General features: G+C 35.4%; 1 protein-coding gene, 1 long non-coding RNA gene and 1 pseudogene across 3 annotated transcripts; all 3 read right to left on the bottom strand.

Annotated features, from left to right (window-relative positions):
• Positions 1–7,749: 7,749 nt before the first annotated feature.
• LOC126707311 (uncharacterized) lies at positions 7,750–10,567 on the bottom strand. The gene is made up of 3 exons (XR_007648898.1): positions 10,108–10,567; positions 9,575–9,638; positions 7,750–7,819 (listed from the first exon to the last, which is right to left on the bottom strand). It is a non-coding gene; the product is annotated as an uncharacterized LOC126707311 (long non-coding RNA).
• A 1,706-nt stretch (positions 10,568–12,273) lies between these two features.
• On the bottom strand, positions 12,274–15,539 carry LOC126706647 (F-box/kelch-repeat protein At3g23880-like). Of its 2 annotated transcripts, XM_050406183.1 has the most exons (3): positions 14,267–15,539; positions 12,910–12,993; positions 12,632–12,762 (listed from the first exon to the last, which is right to left on the bottom strand). In XM_050406183.1, the coding sequence occupies exons 1-2, from the start codon at positions 15,423–15,425 to the stop codon at positions 12,947–12,949; spliced, it is 1,206 nt and encodes a 401-aa protein (XP_050262140.1). In that variant the 5' UTR covers positions 15,426–15,539; the 3' UTR covers positions 12,632–12,762; positions 12,910–12,946. The 2 variants fall into 2 exon arrangements, with proteins under 2 accessions (XP_050262139.1, XP_050262140.1); XM_050406182.1 differs by lacking the exon at positions 12,910–12,993 and having other exon boundaries at positions 12,274–12,762; positions 14,267–15,536.
• Positions 15,540–15,954: 415 nt separating this feature from the next.
• On the bottom strand, positions 15,955–17,411 carry LOC126705224 (pentatricopeptide repeat-containing protein At4g35130, chloroplastic-like; annotated as a pseudogene).
• Between the last annotated feature and the right edge of the window lie 966 nt (positions 17,412–18,377).

Here is an 18,377-nt window from a genome sequence, read left to right as displayed (position 1 = left end):
CAAATAAAATAAAAAGTTGTTAACGATTTACAAAAATTTTGCTAGCCTAGAGCCTATGTATTGGAGTATTAGTTAGGACGATCACGTATATAGTCAAACCAGAAGAGTAAAAATGATTTTTCGATTCGAGTCTATCTTGAAATACTTAATTGAACGCTTTTCATACCTTAGCAAATTTAAAATTTTGAGTCCAAATCCATCCCGTATCTAAATTTAGCTAGAAATTTTAAAATTGTCGGTGGGATCAAGAAACCCACACTTATTGCCGTCCTTTACGTCTCAAATCATCGATGTTTGACAAATTTAGCTAGACAACAAGGTTTGTTGAAAAAATCTATCATGCTGCTTGTTGTTTTCTGGTTACAAATCCAGTGCTTGGATTTTTTTGGTTTTTTTGTTTTTGTTTTTTTGCCATGATAAATCTCAAAGGATGGTCATCAACAACACTAAAAATAAACAAATAACAAAAATGTACATGGTAAAGGCTCAAAAAATATTCTTAGCTTTGTAAATTAAAAAATAGGGAGTGGAATGCAAGATTCAAGATAACTGATTATTGTCTTGTAGTCTCAATGTGCACATTCCATATAAACTCGACAACCATTTACAAAGTAAGGGCATTAGGTATTTACATTTTTCAAATTGAGGTGTATATGAAGTATGGACATTAGAGCATCTCCAACAGTCATTGTATAGCTATTTTTGGAACACCAAATACTACTGTTCATGCTCCAGCCGATTCTCTAAATGCCCAAATTCTCCAATTTTTTTTTTGAAGTTGCTATAGTGATTCTCTTAATTTACAGAACACTGTAGCAACTCCAAATCAATTTTTCTGCTTAAAAAATTATCCTAGCTACTATTATATCAATTCTTTCTCTCTCCTCCGGATTTCTAATTTTTTTTTTTCTCATTCTCCCCATTTCTCACATAATCCAAACACAAAACACAAAACACAAAACAAAATCCAATTCTTAAAATAAAGTTGAATCAGAACAAGCAAATATGAAAAAAGAAAGAACAAGCCAATCTGACCCAGCCTGGTGGTGGGGAGGACAGCGGCGGAGCGGAAGGTGTGGCGGCACAAAGAGCGGAGCGGAGCAATCTAACCCATCTATTCTTTCTCTCTCTACCTCTTTCTCCGTTTCTTATTACAGAGAAAGCTAGATAATGTGTTGGAATCAAGTAGAAAATGAAAAAAAAAAAAAAGTTGAGAAAGAGAGCTAGAGAAATGTTGAGAGAGGGAGGTGCTGGAAAGTGGAAAGTAGAGAAAAAATAAAGGGAGAGGATAGGGATATATGGGTGAACGTGTGTGGTGGAGAAAAATCAAGAGAAAAAGAAAAAGAAAAAAGAATCATATGGATGATAGAAAGAAAGAAAGGAAAAATAATATATATATAAAAAAAAAGATAATTTAGAAATTCTACTACAATATTTTCACAATAAATTTTAAATAATATATTGTTATTAGCTAATATTGGTGAGTAAAAATATAATTTCAGCAGTGGGTTCAAATTAGAACTAATAACAATATTCTACATAAGATTTTGATGTGATTCTTGTGAAAGTATTGCAAAAAATGTTGTGAATATAATACTTTTCATTGAAAAATATAATTGTTGGGAATCAATATAGAAAGAATAAATGATGATAAAAAAAGAATAAAGAATGAATGAAGAAATAATATTTAAATGAGATAGAGAATGAGATAGAGAATCTGTTGAAAAATGTATTTGAAAAAGTGAGTAGGTAAAAATTAAATGTCACCGTTCATTCTCCAAACAGTACAAAAATTTAAAGAAGCTGCTGGAGATGCCCTTGAAGTATGAGACAATAATTTGCTTCACTTCTCAGCATCTATCCGTTGTCCATTTAACATAATAAAGGGTACAATGCCATAGAGCCCTATGGAAATGGTGACACTTGTTTTATTGTTTCTTTATTTAGCAATATTATATATACAAAAAATTTCATAACAGTTTAATTGACAACTTTTTATTAATTCGGACCCATTTTTTACATTACTTTTTTTATTTATCACTAACAATCTGCCATACACAAAATGTCAAATTTTGTTGTCAATATTTATTATTATTAAATTTTTTTTTTTGTGCCTATGAACTACAATTTCTCATTTCCTTCCTGGAATTACTTCAAAGGGGGAAAAAGGTGAATGCAATAAAGAAGACCATAGTTCTGATTCTTTTCAGCAATGATTTTGTCGGTTGAGTAAATAGACTCAACAAAAGGAGTAGATAAGGCACCGCTTGTGTCATTACAGCTCTGCTACATGCATAAAAAAATGTCACACTATTTTTTTTCCAAAAAGAAATCTCAAATATGGTTATCAACAACACTTAAAATAAATATAAATCGATAAAAAAAAAATAAATATAAAATAAAGCGCATAATAAAGGCACTCAAAACAATATTCTTAGCTTAAAAAAGAAAGAAAGAGTGAGTTGATCAGTGGAATAAAAGCACGCTTCTTCTATAAAAAACGAAAAAAGAAAAAACACAAGTTCAGCAATGTAGTGATAAATGATAATTGCACCATGCCATGGAGCCCTACTGAAATGACGACACTTGGCTTCATTGTTTTCTTCAATGAGACATGTTTTTATTTTTGGATAAATGAGATAAGCATAATGATATATCTAACTCGTTAAATTAATTAATAAGCATATATAATACCTAAAGAGACAGTATATTACTTGGATTTATTATATAGAATATGCTCTCTCCGTTGATGTAATTCTTTTTAGTTCATTTTAATGAAATTTCAGTTTCTTATCAAGAAGAAAAAAGAGATGAATCAATAAAAAGGCTAGAAACAGATTTTTATAGAAAAATAAAATATGGTTTAATTAGAATTTATTTAAAGAATACAAGTTTCAGAATTCATATTCATAATTTGTTTTAGTGTTTATTTGCTTTAAGTCAGTAAAATTTGTGATATTAAGGTTGTGTTTGACATTGACTTAAAAAGTCAATTTCTTTTTACTTGCAGGATTAAGGGCCCAAAATTATATATTGGGCCTTGGGCCTTAGTCGAGAGCGTGAGTGGTCCGAGGAGGAACAAATGGTAATAAACGGTTCAAGCTCAGGATTTAATGAGCAAGATACAAATGAAAAGATTGTCCGAGGAGGAATATCTCCTCGGATACGATAAGTACAACTCAAATATGTATTCCAATGATCAGAGTGACCTTCCATGAAACTCCAATGATAGGGACGTGCATCATGACCATACGAGAAGGAGGGGAATCCAAAAATATCTAAGAGAAAGCTGTTACCATCGCATTGAATGCACTGCAGCTACTTTCTGGCCGCATTTATGTGGAGAAGACCTCTGAACAATGCTGCTTTGACTACCATAACTCACAGAAAGCCAAAGAGGGTGTCTGATGGGATAGATACTCAAATAAGGGCTCAAATGAGCAATAAGTGTAGGATCAAGATGGTCCAAAGGGAACTATATAATGTAAGAGACCTTCCATGAGGAAGGGACCGGAAAAAGAGAAAGAGAACACTGTAGCCATCAAAATTATACTTGTATTCAGTCTAGTTGGTTTATATAAAGGCTTACCTCCTCGGACAGTGAATTGATTCAAATCAGTGCTTCTTGTTCTTGTTTGATCATCATTTAAATCCATATTAGTTGTTATCCAATTCATTAAGGCCTAGTTCTTTGACCCACTCTCTACAAATTTATTGTACTGGGCTCACTGGGTCAAGATCCCATACATCCTGGGCTTGGGTTGCAAAACGTATTCCCCCTACAATTGGTGCTGTCTATGGGAAGAACTTATGTGATAGTGAAGGCAACGGTCAACTATGGTAGGTTCAGGTCCACACCAGGCAAAATCCATGGCATCCCAACATGAAAATCCTTTCGCTAACCTTGAGCATAGGAGAGATCAAGAAGGCAGCGTGCATACTACGCATACAAGCAAAAGCCACTCTCAAGTTGGAAGTTGTGTCTCTCAAGAGCAACATAACAGAGCCATGCAAAGGGAAATCGACCATCTAAAGAGGGAGCTGCACCATGCATGGTGAGAGTGAGCCACCTCAAACCCTGACGTTTCCTCTGATGATGGAGAGGATGCTAGTTATAGAAGAAGGTCAAGGACCCCACCAAGCGAGTCTTTCTCCTATGATAAGGAGCACCATCACAAATGTAGATATAAGAGCCCGCCTTGCAAAGGCCTAGGAAATGACGCTATGAGCAAGGCATTGAACCAAGTTTCCAGATCACCCTTCACGCGCAAGATTGAAGGGGCAAGACCTCCTCGGCGGTTCAACCAGCCAACATTCACCATCTACAATGATCGAACAAACCCTGTGGAACAGTGAGCCGTTTCAACCAAAGAATGGCTGTCCATTCTAAGGACGAAGCCTTGATGTGCAAGGTGTTCCCCTCTAGTTTGGAACCCGTGGTAATGAGATGGTTCGATGGCTTAAGGGCGGGTTCCATAGGTTCCTTCAAGGAGCTCACCCAGGCATTTGACTCTCATTTTATCACTTGTAGCAGGGTTCCTTGACCCCTGGATTCCCTACTATCTTTGTCCATGCGAGAAAGGGAGACCCTGAAGACGTACTCAGACCAATACTAGGAGATGTATAATGAGATAGACGATGACTTTGTTGATGTGGCCATCAGTACTTTCAAGGTCGGCCTCCTAACCGAGCACGGCTTAAGGAAGTCTTTAATAGGAAAGCCTGTCACTAGCGTGCGCCAACTCATAGACCAGATTGACAAGTATAAGAGGGTTGAGAAAGACTAGTAGTAGGGGAAAGGAAAGGATAAGGTTATCCCTCAGGAGAGGAGGGATTTCAAGTCGGACCGATACAACAACAACCGCCTCGGAGAGACTGTGCTAGGTAGTTAGGGTCTGTCAATGCTTAGGCAGTTAACGCGGTGTTCCGGGAGCTAGTGCATCAAGTTCTGAAGAAGATTAAGAATGAGCCATTCTTCAAATGGCCAAACAAGATGGCAGGAAACCCCATGAAGCGTAATTAGAACCTCTATTGCCAATATCACTAGGACCAGGGACATACTACAGAAGACTGCAAAATTTGTGGGACCATTTAGACCAATTGGTTCGAGAGGGAAAGTTGAAGCAGCTCTTGCATCATTCTTGTGGCCAGAAGAGCCAGATCGGCTCGAAACTCGGAAGAGATGCTTCTTCAAGACCCCCTTTGGGCACGATAAATGTCGTCTTTGCCATTCCTGGGAGGACCAGTTTTTACCCCTTCAGAGTGATGTTTGTGGCTTAGTTGTCCGCTGAGGACACTAGTCCGAGGTCGAAGAGGGCTAAAGTGAACATCCAGCTAGCGTTAAGCTTTTCGGATGAGGATAAGGTTGGAACCATACAACCCCACGATGACACTTTGGTGGTTACGCTCAGGATTGGGGGATATGATGTGAAGAGGGTGATAGTGGACCAAGGCAGTGGTGCTGAGATTATGTACCCCGACCTATACAAGGGGCTGAACTTGGGACCCGAGGACTTAATTGCCTACGACTCACCCTTTGTGAGTTTTGATGGGAAGGTTGTCATTCCGAGGGGCCAGATTGGACTACCCGTGCAAGCCAGTTCAGAAGTGGTGGAGGTGGACTTCATCGTGGTGGATTCTTATTCCCCTTACACGGCCATTGTGGCGAGGCCCTGGCTTCATGCACTGGGGGCCATTTCTTCCACCTTGCACTAGAAGGTGAAATATCCGTCGGAGGGCCAAATTGAAGAGATTATTGGGAGTCAATCCATGGTTATGCAGTGCCTGGTGGCCGCAATCTCACAATAGCCCGAAGCTGAGTCCTTGGCCTTTGTTGAGAGGGGTTTATAGCAATTCACTATAATTTATATTAAAGAACTTGCAATACTTCAGAAGAAAGTCTAAACTAATTTCCTATGATTCCCTATTTCAAAAAGCATAATTTTAAGGCTGTAGTGTTTTCAATGTTGTTGAGCCTAAATTGAGAAAATGGCTTAAACATTTACTCTACAATAACATAATGGCTAGTCTATATATAAAAAGAATCAATAGGTTCATGAACAGTAATTTTGGTTTAGTGAGTTGCCTTTTTCCTTTTTAAGGATCTTTATATGTTTACTTTCTACTTGTAATGTAAGCTTACATTGTATACACACAAAAAGTGGCAAATATTATATACATTTGCAAAAAAAAAAAAATTGTACAAATTTTGCAAATGCGTACAACATTTGCCAATTTTTATGTGTTTACAATATAAATTTACCCCAAACTTGTCAACATGTGCTAATAATAGCCTTTTAGACATTTGTGACACTTGATCTTGACCAAAATGTTTCCTCTTTCCTTTAGATCCAATTTTTCCACCATGTTCTATAATGAGTTACATACAATCATCGTAGAACTCCTAATCATAAACTGAGGCAAGTTTTCAAGAAACATAGAACTTCAATTTATGGTTTTCTTCCACGCAATCTATGTGGGAGAGTGCAGCATCAAGTGTAGAATTCAATGTAAACTTCATTTCTAGTCTAGCAAAAAAAAAGAGGTAAATAATCTTCAGTTGCATTATTTCCATTTAAAACAGAATTTGGATGCATGTTTGATCCAACAACTTAGGGAAAATAAAATTAATAGGAGTTTCTTTGAATATATTATGTTGACCTTATGACTATAAATAGAATCTATATAAGATTTCAAAGAAACTATTATGCATTTACAGCTTAATATAAAGGATAAACAAAACCTTGAGATCGAAGACAGTAGCTCATTATCTTTGTCTAAGTCCTCCACACCAGCATTCTCATCCAGCAGAACAATACGAACTGCAAAATAGAAACGTAGAAAACTCATCAAATTTTTCCCACAAGTAAAACAGTAGTACAAATACCGCATCAGTTTGTCACTGAGTCCTTAAAATTGAAACACTAAGCAACACAAATTAATAAATCAGAGAGAACTTTAAAAAAGAGCATCAAGAACTCTCATTTTCACCTTCATGTTTGTGTATTGAATTGATGTTAGTTGCATTGAAAACTGTACATAAAATTAAACAGCAAATCAAACAGCAAAATTATATCAGGGGAAGAAAAAGAATTGAAACAAAAACATGCCAAGAGACTACCTAGATGTTCACGGCCTTTGTGTTGGACTTATGTTGTCATGGCTTTTTAGACAATAAAAGTTTCTAAAATTTTCACACTATTAGATTCCCCAAAATTCACCAAATTTGGCACACTAATCTAACTGCAAAATGCATGTTCTAAAACCCTGATAACTTGTTTAAAATTTTAAAAATTAACAAAATCAAAATTATTCACATTAAAAAAACTTTTTGGGTAAACTCTATAAAAATAAGCAAATTTAAGAAAAATAGAGAGATTTATCGTGCACAAAATCCCTAAGAAACTCGTGCCCTCAAGAAGTTACAACTAAAAATTATAAAAATTAAGGCCCCAAAAAAGAAATCTCATTTAACCAAGCATAACATAATATTTACCTTATCCATCTAACATACTACATATATAGCAGTTCATTGATTATCAAAAAAATATAGTAGTAAATTCTTTTGGAGTTAAAAAAAAACATAAGAAAGAACAAAAAAGAAAAAAAAACTTGAATGAAATAATTATATTAAGCTTATTACAACCAAAAAAATGAAAAAAAGAAAAAATAAACAATAAACAAAGAATCATATGTAACCCCTGCTTAATCAAGTTCAGCTACAAATAAGGAAAAAAAAATTGCAAGCATCTGCAACGAATGAAGAAGTTATTAAGGTGTTCTTCCCATATGAATAATGGTGTCAAAAGAGTTCCCAAATCTATTGGATTGAAATAACCAATGAAAATAAAATAGAATAGAATACCATAGAAACATCTTAGTAAAAATAACATAATTATCAATGGTATAAATAAAACTATCATTCCATCTACAAAAAAGACTTTGACAATGCAAAAAACTACCATTCCATTGGATTTTGAGTTGAGCAATAGTTGCATTGCCACTTGCCAGCATTGTTGTCATTATTAGAAAGATTAGGATGTCAAAGAAGCGACAATAATCTAAATTTATTGCAAATCTACATGGATAAGTCATTAATTTAGTCCTCATCACATATACCCCCAAACCGCAATTCATTCCTAACATGTTCACTGATATATTTAAAAGGAAAACAAAGATTGACCTTAAAAAGCCAATAAGAATTAAACTAACTAAATACAACAACCAATATAATATGAAGCTCCAAAGAATGTCAAGATACCATCTTCCCACTAAAAGCAGAACCAATGCAAAATATGAATGATATTGCAACTCCAAAAACATACTTTCAGGATGCTAAATTGCATAAAACACATGTAACACCTTAACTACCACTGTTAATATGGTTTATTATCAAAATTCAAACCAACTTAATATAGCAACCAACATAATATAAAGCTTAAAAGAACTTGAAGATAGTATCTTTCCCTCTAAAAAGCAGAAATATGATGCAAAATATTGGCATATATCCACCAATATCAGTAGCCCAATCAAATTCCCACAACAGGCTTACATTACAAGTTTACAAATATACCAAAGAAATACCTCTACTTACTGATTCTAATGCAATGGAAGTTGAATAACAATTCAGAATCCAAAATAAGCAACTGGGTATTCACCTAAACTTCATTAAGAAGCACAAGATAAGAAAAAGAAAGAAACTTGGTGGACCGGGAGAGAATTGAACAACTTGGACTTTTTTTTTTTTTTTGTGGGGGGGGGGGGGGGGAGGAGACAACAACCTGGACTTTAAAAAGGGAAAAAGTGGGAGACCAACCACAACAGATTAATAGCTTTCCTAATATTTAGTTTTCTAAAAAGGACTCATTCATTAGCTTAAAATTAGAAGCTTTTTAATGCAGCACCTACCAAAATGAATACTCATGACAGTCTCAATTTTCAATCAATCTTGTATTCCCAAAATAAGGCTACATTGAACAGAGTGACAATCTAACAAAGAGGCAGATGAAAGATGGAAAAAAAGAAAAAAGAAAAAAAGGCATCAACAAAGAGAGATGTAAACAAGAATCTATCTAAAAAACCCTATCTCTATAACTGAAATTTAGCAACCAACATTAGGAAAGAATTATAGCTGGATTCAAAATTGGAATCACATATATTATAGCACTTGCAATTCATGTTGATATAAGAGTCTTAGGATGCTCGGACTATCTTATGACAAAAAATAGAATTGAATGAAAAAGATGGCATAAAGAAACTGAAACAAATCCCCCAACAAAGACAAAACCATAACCTAAATAATTTGCTTCATACAAATGAAAATCCGAAATGAACATAAATCAAGTATTCCACTGCAATGAACATCATTAACTTCTTCAACAAATTTTAACACCTTTAAAACAAAAGCAACCAAATTTTTAACGGTTATCAACTTTAAATTAAAAGAAACAAAAAGTTATGCCTAGAATCAATATATCAAATATTTACAAATATATATATATATATATATATATATATATATATATATATATTCAAAGACCTAACATTTTTACCAAAAACACAAAGCATACCTTACCTTTGTGAGAATGATGTCCAAAAGATTAGTCACTACTTTTGAATCAAATAGCTCAGCTTGGTGGCTGCAAATCAAATATAACAAATTAGCACTTCTAAAAAATTTGTTTAAACCAAAAAAAAGAAAAGAAAAAAAAAGGAAGATTACAAACCCCATGACCAATCACATCACCACCACCATTACCGGAAACAAAAACAACAACAATTGATATATTCTTCTAGAACATTATAATTTGTACGGTTCTTTTAATCCTTTCTACAGGTAGGATCATTCATTTATGTGTATAGAGAGAAACATAAAGCACAAATTTTGCTATGAAATTGATGGAAAAATAGCAACTTTACAATTGAATGGAGTAGGCAGCTTTTCTTTTTGGCAAAATTGGTTTTGTCTATGGTGTATAGGTCTGCATCATTAGTCTATTTTCCGATTGTTAAAAAATAGAGAGAATAACATGGGATTAGGCAAAAATGGAACCAAATTATGATCAGTGAAACTTCAAAGTGGAAATATTGGAGAGAGAGAGCGCTTACCTATAGTGTGTTAGCTGAAAATACCAAAAATGGAACCAAATCCCCTTTCTTTATGATCTGTTTATCTCTCCCTCTTTCAATATCTTCTCACCTTAGAAAGGAGAAACCCACGCACACACAACTCCAAACCCAGCAGCTAAAAGTTTAGAAGAAAAGAAACCCAAAATACCCATATTAGCAAATAGAAAGAAGAAATCAAGAATGGTTAATACCCATATTAGCTAATACGGGTCTTTTAGGTTTCGATAAAGAAAGGAGATTTGGTTCCATTGAAAAGAAGAATCTTAGAGTTCTTTAGTGCCAAAATGAGGTCTCTCGTCTTTCACCCCTCTCTGTTTGTCGCTCTCACCCACTTCCATCTCTGTTTCTTGTGTAAACCGAAAATACCCAAAATGGAACCAAATCTCCTTTCTTTATCAAAACCTAAAAGATCCGTATTAGCAAACAATCAAATATTGAAACCCACAAGGAAATAAATACAAACATAGATCTTAAGAACAAAAAAAAAAAAAAAAAAAAAAAAAAGAGGAAATTTTGAAGAAACAGGGGAAAAAAAGATACTGTAAAAATTAGTCGGTCTTTCTTCCCATGTTTTTTTTTTCTTTCTTCCTGAGCCGATCTAGTCCTGTCGTCCTAAAATGATAGAGAGAAAAGAGAGAGAGAAGAGATACAGAGATTTCTTCCGGAGAGAAAAGAGAGAGAAAATATCCGGAAAGTTCCAAAGAGAAAAGAGAGTTCCAGATACCCTTTGGCCTCTCTCCCTTTCACTGTTATATGTCTCTCACTCCCTTTTATTGTTTTATATATTCAGCCAAAAAGCACCGTTTAGCACTCCACAAACAGACAAAAAAAGAGGACTCACGAAACCAAAATCACTGCAGAAATCACTGTAGATGGCATAGACGCTTTTTATATAGTTAATAGATATAGAGAAATGGTCCACTTCCTATCCAAATTATTTATAATTAAAAAAATCTCTATAGATCACTTAAAAAAAAAAAAAAAAAAAAACCTTTATAATAATTTTTTTAATTTAAAAAAAGGCCTAGCCCCACGTACGCCACCTGCCTTATCGGCTACGTTGGGGGCACCTTCTAAACTCAGAAAAATTAAGATTTATCCATCCTTGCCATTTCTTATAACTAATCTCGCAATTATTATATGTTACAACATTTAGGCCCATTACAGATACAATGTTGTGACAGACTATTTTCGTAACTACTGTGACAAGTTGTTGAATCATAAATGTGAGATCTTTGAGGAAACCCTTGTACCTGTACAAGCAACTTCTTTCCCAAGAGGTTGCCAACTGCCTTTTCCCACTAAGCTCAGAAAGGTTCTTTATCCATTCAAGAGATCTAGAGACAACCTTTTTTCACAAAATATATACAAATATTAAAGTGGCAAGTTATTAATGGTAAAAAGTAAAGTGATGTTGGTGATTAGCCCAAACAAAAATCAATAAAAACCTCTCAACTCAATTTTTGTGAGAAATATTGTGAAAATTGTTCTGTTTATAGTGTTTCTCCTTCTGACACATGCATTTCACAAGATTGCCAAGATTATGAAATAACAATTGCATCATGTATGTGATTTGGGAGATTCTCTTTTAGCTTAGAAGTGGAATAGGTTGGTGTCAACATTGCCTGTCCAAGATACCAATACAAACTACAGAAATCTATAAGATGAGTTTTGTCATACCAAACTTTTTGTTCTTGCCCTACATTGTTGTATTTCTCTTACTAACATCAAGGAGAAACTGCTTTCTAAAAGGAACTAATTTTGGTTTTAAGATATTTAGCGTGTAAAGCATGCATTGGCTGTTGCTCGGCAGAAGTATCACCATAGACCCAAGTTTGATGTGTTCTAGGGTGTACTACCATAGACCAAGTATGTTTCTAGTTTTCAAATCTTTCCTAGACTCAGTTTTGTTTGCTATTAGAGGAGAGTCCAAAAAGCATTTTGTGAACGAACAAAAGAAAATCATAGCAAAACTAAGCATCATTTTAGATGCTTACCATTACTACGTTCTGTACAAAGAATCATTAGCTCAGCTCTATTTCTTAACATATTCTTAAAAGAATTATTTTACCTAGAGCACATCAAGTTCCAAGAACAAAATGTTGGTTTAGGTTTATGAACTTTGTAACAGTAACATCTAATTCCAATGCAAAAAAACTTATGCCCATAATTTAGATAGAAATACTATTTTTACATCTATTATGTATGAAAAACAGAGCAACAATTTATGTCTTAATTTTACGAAAGTAAATTGTGTTCATCCTTAAATTGAGTGTTCTCCAACCACATATATAACTATATAACTATATAAGAAAATTCAAGGATTAAGATAATCCTTGATCTCTTTAGTGGCAGCTTCTTTATAAAGCTTTGCCACTCAAAACTGCTCTTGCTAGCAGAAATATAATCGCTAACCACCAGTGTAAAGGAACCTAATGAGACCAAGGATTTTTCCAATTAATTTTTATTAAGTCGCCCTGCTGTGGCAATCGCCACTGCTGCCACTGTCTAGGCCACCACCGCTGCCCGAAGCACCGCCTAGGTCATCCATGGAGCAAACATTGGAGTTCTTTTTCTCCTCCTCCTCCTCCTCTCTCTCTCTCTCTGTGTAAACATTTTGAGTGATGAATGAGCCTGAGAAAAATAAGGTGCCATTAAATAGGTCAGTTGATGTGGCCATTAACAAATTTTTAGTAATGACATGGCCAGTGGTGTATTTTTCAACCATTAGATCTCTTATAAATCAATTAAAAAAATAATAATAATAAAATAAAGCTGTACCTGTTAAGAATAAAAGTGCATCTTAGTTTTGTGGTTTTCATGGTTTCCTCAGCACACGAGACATTTCTTTGTGTTTGATATATCCTTTCAATGAAGTTTTACTATTTATCAAAAACAATAATAATACAGAAACTTTTCCTATCCTAAAATCACACAAGCATATGACAAATACTTCAAAAGGTCCCACTTCATTGCAACATTAACACCTACTAATGATATTAACGCAATTTTTTGTTTCTTCCACTGTTAATTACAATCAATCAGGATCTAAAAGAAAGCATAATTTAAGCTACTGCTAGTTGTTGGACTTGAGAACATTTGACAACAATATTCTATCAGAAATAGCTATGGAACTAAACATTACTATGCAGACCAATTAGGCTAATGGGTTTTTGAATGGTCAACAGCGAAAGTACTAAAGAACAAAATTGCTTAGCTATCTGAGATCCCCATTTGAGCACATTTCGGAGTTGCTAACTACAATGGTATACTCTTAAATACGTCTCGTTGCTACTTGTAACATCGATAGCACCTACAATGTGCACAGAATTGCTGGATATTCTCAGCAATAATAACAAAATCTATACAAAATAAAGTATACAGTACTCAATGAAAATTTTCCCAAACCTCAATCCGCATTGTTACCCACAATTACTTTCACCAAACACAGGCACAAACAGCTAAAACTATTAATATTTGCAACCTCCACATTCTCTCTAGTCCCTATTGATGTTAATTCAATTAACTGGTAGTGCAGAAACAACTATAAACACTGACTCAAAAAAAAAAAGAACTAAACAAAATGAGACTCAAACAAAGCCAATATTGAACAAAATCAAGCAAACAAAAAACTTAATCATTATTAAACTTTGTGTCCAAAATCCTAATTAATGACAGTCACTATTTGGCTGCTGAGAAAGCCTAGGAAAAGAAAGAAACATAGAAAAAAAAAAAAGCAAAGGTGATAATTTAAACTCCAAAATTGACTTAAGTTAGAATTATTAGAACAGGGCCAAGGATTAGCAAAAGGCAAACCTATGTCTAGCATTCTCTGCTCAAGCTGTAAATTTGCTTATAAGAAATGCACACTGGAGAGAAAAACAAAAAGCAATAAGATTGACCTCAATTCAACACTTCAAACTATCATTCCTCAAATGCAATTTAGCTAACTTCACCCATTCATATTGAGATATTTCTTGCACTCAAGGATGGAAACAATTGCAACCTTAGTTTCAGCATCAAAAGTACAAGCTAAAGTTATATACAAATTACGCTATGCTAGCTAAAGTTAATTTTCACAATGGTGGCAAAACTGAAAGTGATATTACAGCTAAAGTTAATTTTCACAGTTACTTACCCCCATCAAGTAAAACCAAGCTCTCCATTGAATTAGTCGAGAAAGCCACCCAATTAGCATCTTCAATGTCGAGAATGTTCTGATTTTGACTCTCAGGGTCAATCGAAACCAGCCCAGTGGCATTCTTAATGAGAAGTTCACCATTGTTAGTGCAGCCAAAGAAATTACCTGCCCAAACCCATTCCATTCGTATCACAAATTTTCTAGTCCAAGACTTGGCCACACCGTACTTCTCCATAACCCATATGTTGCATAAGTTTCTCCCAAAAGGCTTATTGCCATCATCAAGAGCGAAAACAAAATCAGCTGGCAATCCCTTGTACTCTGCAAGTTTAGTGAAATTTGTAGTGTCTGAATCATAGTGATTACGAGGCATCATTATCTCATGGAAGCTCTCATCACTAATGTCAAAGGACAAAATGAAAGAATAGCCAATAGTATGAGCAAAAGCGTGTAGAGCCCCATTATAAAATGTAAAGGGACCCCAAACACCAAAAATAGTCCCAAGTTTGGGTTCAGTCACTTCACACCCTCTTAAGGACTGCATTGATATTACAACCTTCCTCCACGAATCTGAACTTAACGTGTAAATCTCTGCTTCAGCTTCTGATTCATCGAACATCGCATGACACACAACTCTCAGAATCTTGAAGTCGTTGTTCAGAGAATCATAAGCAAATCCAATAGCGGCTCTTTCATTTTTCTTGCGATTAAAGCGAGTAGCTACAAGTTTCTTACACATTCTAATACTTGGGTTCCACAAATAAATAATGTGACAAAGTTCTTTCTCACAACTAGCTAGGCAGAACAAGCCATTACAGAAAGCAACAATCATGTACTTGTCAAAAAAAGAGGGGATTTCAAACCTAGAAACCTGGGTCCATGTGCGGTCGTTGTTGCGAACAACCGTACACAATTCTTTGGAAGATGATGAACCATCCTTATCCTCTGTAGTATATAGCAAATACCCACTGTGAGTGTTTGCGGATATTGATGATTCGGATTGGTTGAGGTTGAGCTTCAAGTGTTTGTTGATGAAAGTTGTGTCAGTGATGATGGAGTTACAAGATTTCGAAACGCACCTAAATCTGGTTAAGGATTTTACAGGTAGCCGAGCCAGGATGTCTTCCACGACGTCGTCTGGAACACGCTCACGCATTGTTGTTGTAGTTTGAGGTTTGAATCTTTTGAGTGTGAAAAGGTGAAATGCAGGAAGGACAAGGAGGAATATCAAAAGAGAGATGGAGATTAGGCAAGTAAATCTATTGGGCCCAAGCCTCGGCCTAACCAGAAAGCCCTATAAGGCTTCATTCAAGCTAGAACAGGTTTGAAGCCGTGTATAGGCTAATTGGCTATACTATATTTGTCAATTTATCTAAATAATTATAAAGTAGACTTGCCATTTTCAACCTTGAATGAATTACTTTAACCCATTTTTTAAACTCAAAATAACGAAAATTAGTTTGGATGTGCATTAATAATCTTTTTGGTAAAGCAAATTTCATGTTTATTAGACTTTTGTCAGACGCAAAATCTTGAATCATGAAAGGCTTGTATGAGTTTTGGGATTGAAAATTTGGTCTCAAGTGCTGAGCCACCACTCTATTGCTTAAACATCTCCCAATTTGGTGGTGGATTAACCAACTTGGTGTGGAACTCATTGATTCAATACCTATGTAGAACTCAATTCATTTAATACTTAATTTACAAGTAACTAGTGTGTTGACGAACCTGCAAGTTCTAGAATTGATTTTGACCATGCTACACCCCTTCGTTTTCTCTAACCCATCTTTTTATCATAAGACACTTAAGCCACTCCACATCTTCCCACCACCTAGCTTCAGCATACATATTAGAAAGCAAGACATAACACCCGGTACTATCATGCTCCAAGGATAAGATGCGTCTAGCTGAAAGTTAAGCTAATTCTATGTATTGGTTTTTTTTTTTTTTTTTGGACTAAGCTTCAAAACGGAACTACAAGCGAGATAATCCACCCTACAAATAGACTCGATAGATGGTGGGAGATTACTCTTGTTGAAAGAGAAAAACTGGTGGGAGCTTAAAGCAAGACTAGCAACAGTGTGTGCTGCAGAGTTGCAGTTTCTCCAAACCCAGCAAAACTTAAAAGCAGGAAAAGGTGCAGCCAAGCAACAAATGTTATGTATGGAGGTGCTAATAGACCAGTCAGGAATGTGCTAATAGACCAGCTAATTCTATGTTTTAGTTGTTTCTGCTTGCAGTCAGTAATGATCCCCATATCCTAGCTGCAGGGAACAATGAAATTTCATCAATGAATATCTTGGCTTGCTCAAGATTGCTGGTACACCCAATAAGGTCAAGCATACAACCATAGTGCTCTATTTTGGGATCCATACCGTAGTACCTCTGCATTGAATTATAGTATTCTCACCCTTCTTCAACCATGCCAGAAATGCTACAAGATGATAATAGGGACACAAAGGTGCTCTCATTAGGTTTGAAGCCCTTTTCCTTCATTTCAGAAACCAATTGAACAGAAAATCTACCAAAGCCATGGATGGCATATGCCATAATGATTGTGTTCCATGGTATTACATCCCTATGCAGCATGCAATCAAAAACTTCTCGTGCAGCCCCTATATCCCCACATTTTGCATACATGTAAACAATTGAATTCAAGATGAAAGTATTTGTATCAAGCTCCGACTTCATAATAAAACCATGGATTTGCTTCCCCTCTCACATTCAGGCTGATTTGGAATAGGCAGGTAGAATGCTTGCAAATGTAAATTCATCTGGTTTAAAAGGCTGGTGCCAAATATCCTGAAACAAAACCTAGGCTTTATTGTTCCACCCATTCTGTACATAAGCAGCAAGCATGGCATTCCATGAAATCAGGTTTTTTTCCGGTCATCTGACCATATACATGTTCTGCCAAATTCAACTTCCCGCATTCTCCATACATGTCAACTAAAGCAGTTTCCAAGACTGGATGAGGGAGAAAACATTTTCTAATGGCATAACCATAGGCAGATTTACCCTCCAAAAGAGCTTGTAATTGTGCACACGAGGGAAGCATGTTTATCATTGTGATTATATCTGGGTTCAATTTATCACCATCTTGCATCTTTCACAAGAAAGCCAATGACTCAAGAAAACGAGAACTTAGAGCGAAACCACCAATCATTGCATTCAAAGCCACCACATATCTCGGAGATATGGGCCAAGAAAAACAAAAGAGCCTTTGAGTGGCTTGTAGTAAATAATTCTTTTGTGTTTTCCAATGCACAAAATTAAACATGTGGGTATGACTTTCAGTGAATGAATAAATAGGATGAACTAAAGCAAATGGCCACAACACCCATGACTCAAATGGAGGTCACACAGTGGCATGGAGTCGTAGAAGTTTGAATCTCCTAAAGTCTATCTTCCATTGTCCAATGACATTATTGTTTCGATGATGATGGTGACAAGGAGATGGAAATAGACAGGAAAATATTGAGGGGCTCTTTGAGCAAGTGGATAAGCAAATAGCCAGCAGTGAAGCTAACAATATAATTGATGTGAGCAAAGTAGAAACAGTAAATTCAGATTCACAACTGACGGAGTTTGAAGATATAAGTTTTCACGAGTCTCAGCACCACACATCTGGAAGTGGATGTATGAAGGACCAAATTTCTGAGGATCACTAGACAGATGTTAATATGGAAGGAGCATTTGAACAGGAACAGGATGACACCGTGATTATTGATTGTGCGGAACTAGTTAAAATTACCTCACATTCTTCTGAATAATCACGAAGCATAAATGTGAGGGATAATTTTGTGTGCACAGTCTCTAAACCTCTTAATGGGGTTTTTGTTCTGCTGTCATGTCCAGTGCAGATGCGCCTAATGATTTCTCAAATGGATCATTGAATTGTGTGTCTCCTCCTAGCCTCAGTGTGGTTTGATCTGAAAGTCTCTCCTGCACTAAAGTCCAACTCCAAGTGTTTCACCCAGAATCAGCAAAAGAAAAGGTTGAGTACTTCATCAATGCTGACTGTTTCCCAAAAAGATCTAGAGCTCTGTTTACTTTTAAAAAAAAAAGTAAGAACTTTCTTACACCGCCTCAACATTTGGCAACAGGC

The sequence above is a fragment of the Quercus robur genome, chromosome 11 (genome assembly GCF_932294415.1).
Source record: "Quercus robur chromosome 11, dhQueRobu3.1, whole genome shotgun sequence".
Taxonomy (NCBI): Eukaryota; Viridiplantae; Streptophyta; class Magnoliopsida; order Fagales; family Fagaceae; genus Quercus; species Quercus robur.
Note: the sequence above shows the minus strand (reverse complement) of the source record. Positions and strands in the feature narration are given on the sequence as shown.

Bases quoted from the DNA above. Each gene is read 5' to 3' on its own strand.
- LOC126706647 (XM_050406182.1), bottom strand. From the start codon at position 15,425: ATGCGTGAGCGTGTTCCAGACGACGTCGTGGAAGACATCCTGGCTCGG. The intron at 12,763-14,266 runs GTAAGTAACTGT...TATTTTTCTCAG, and splicing joins CTTGGTTTTACTTGATGGGG to GCTCATTCATCACTCAAAAT.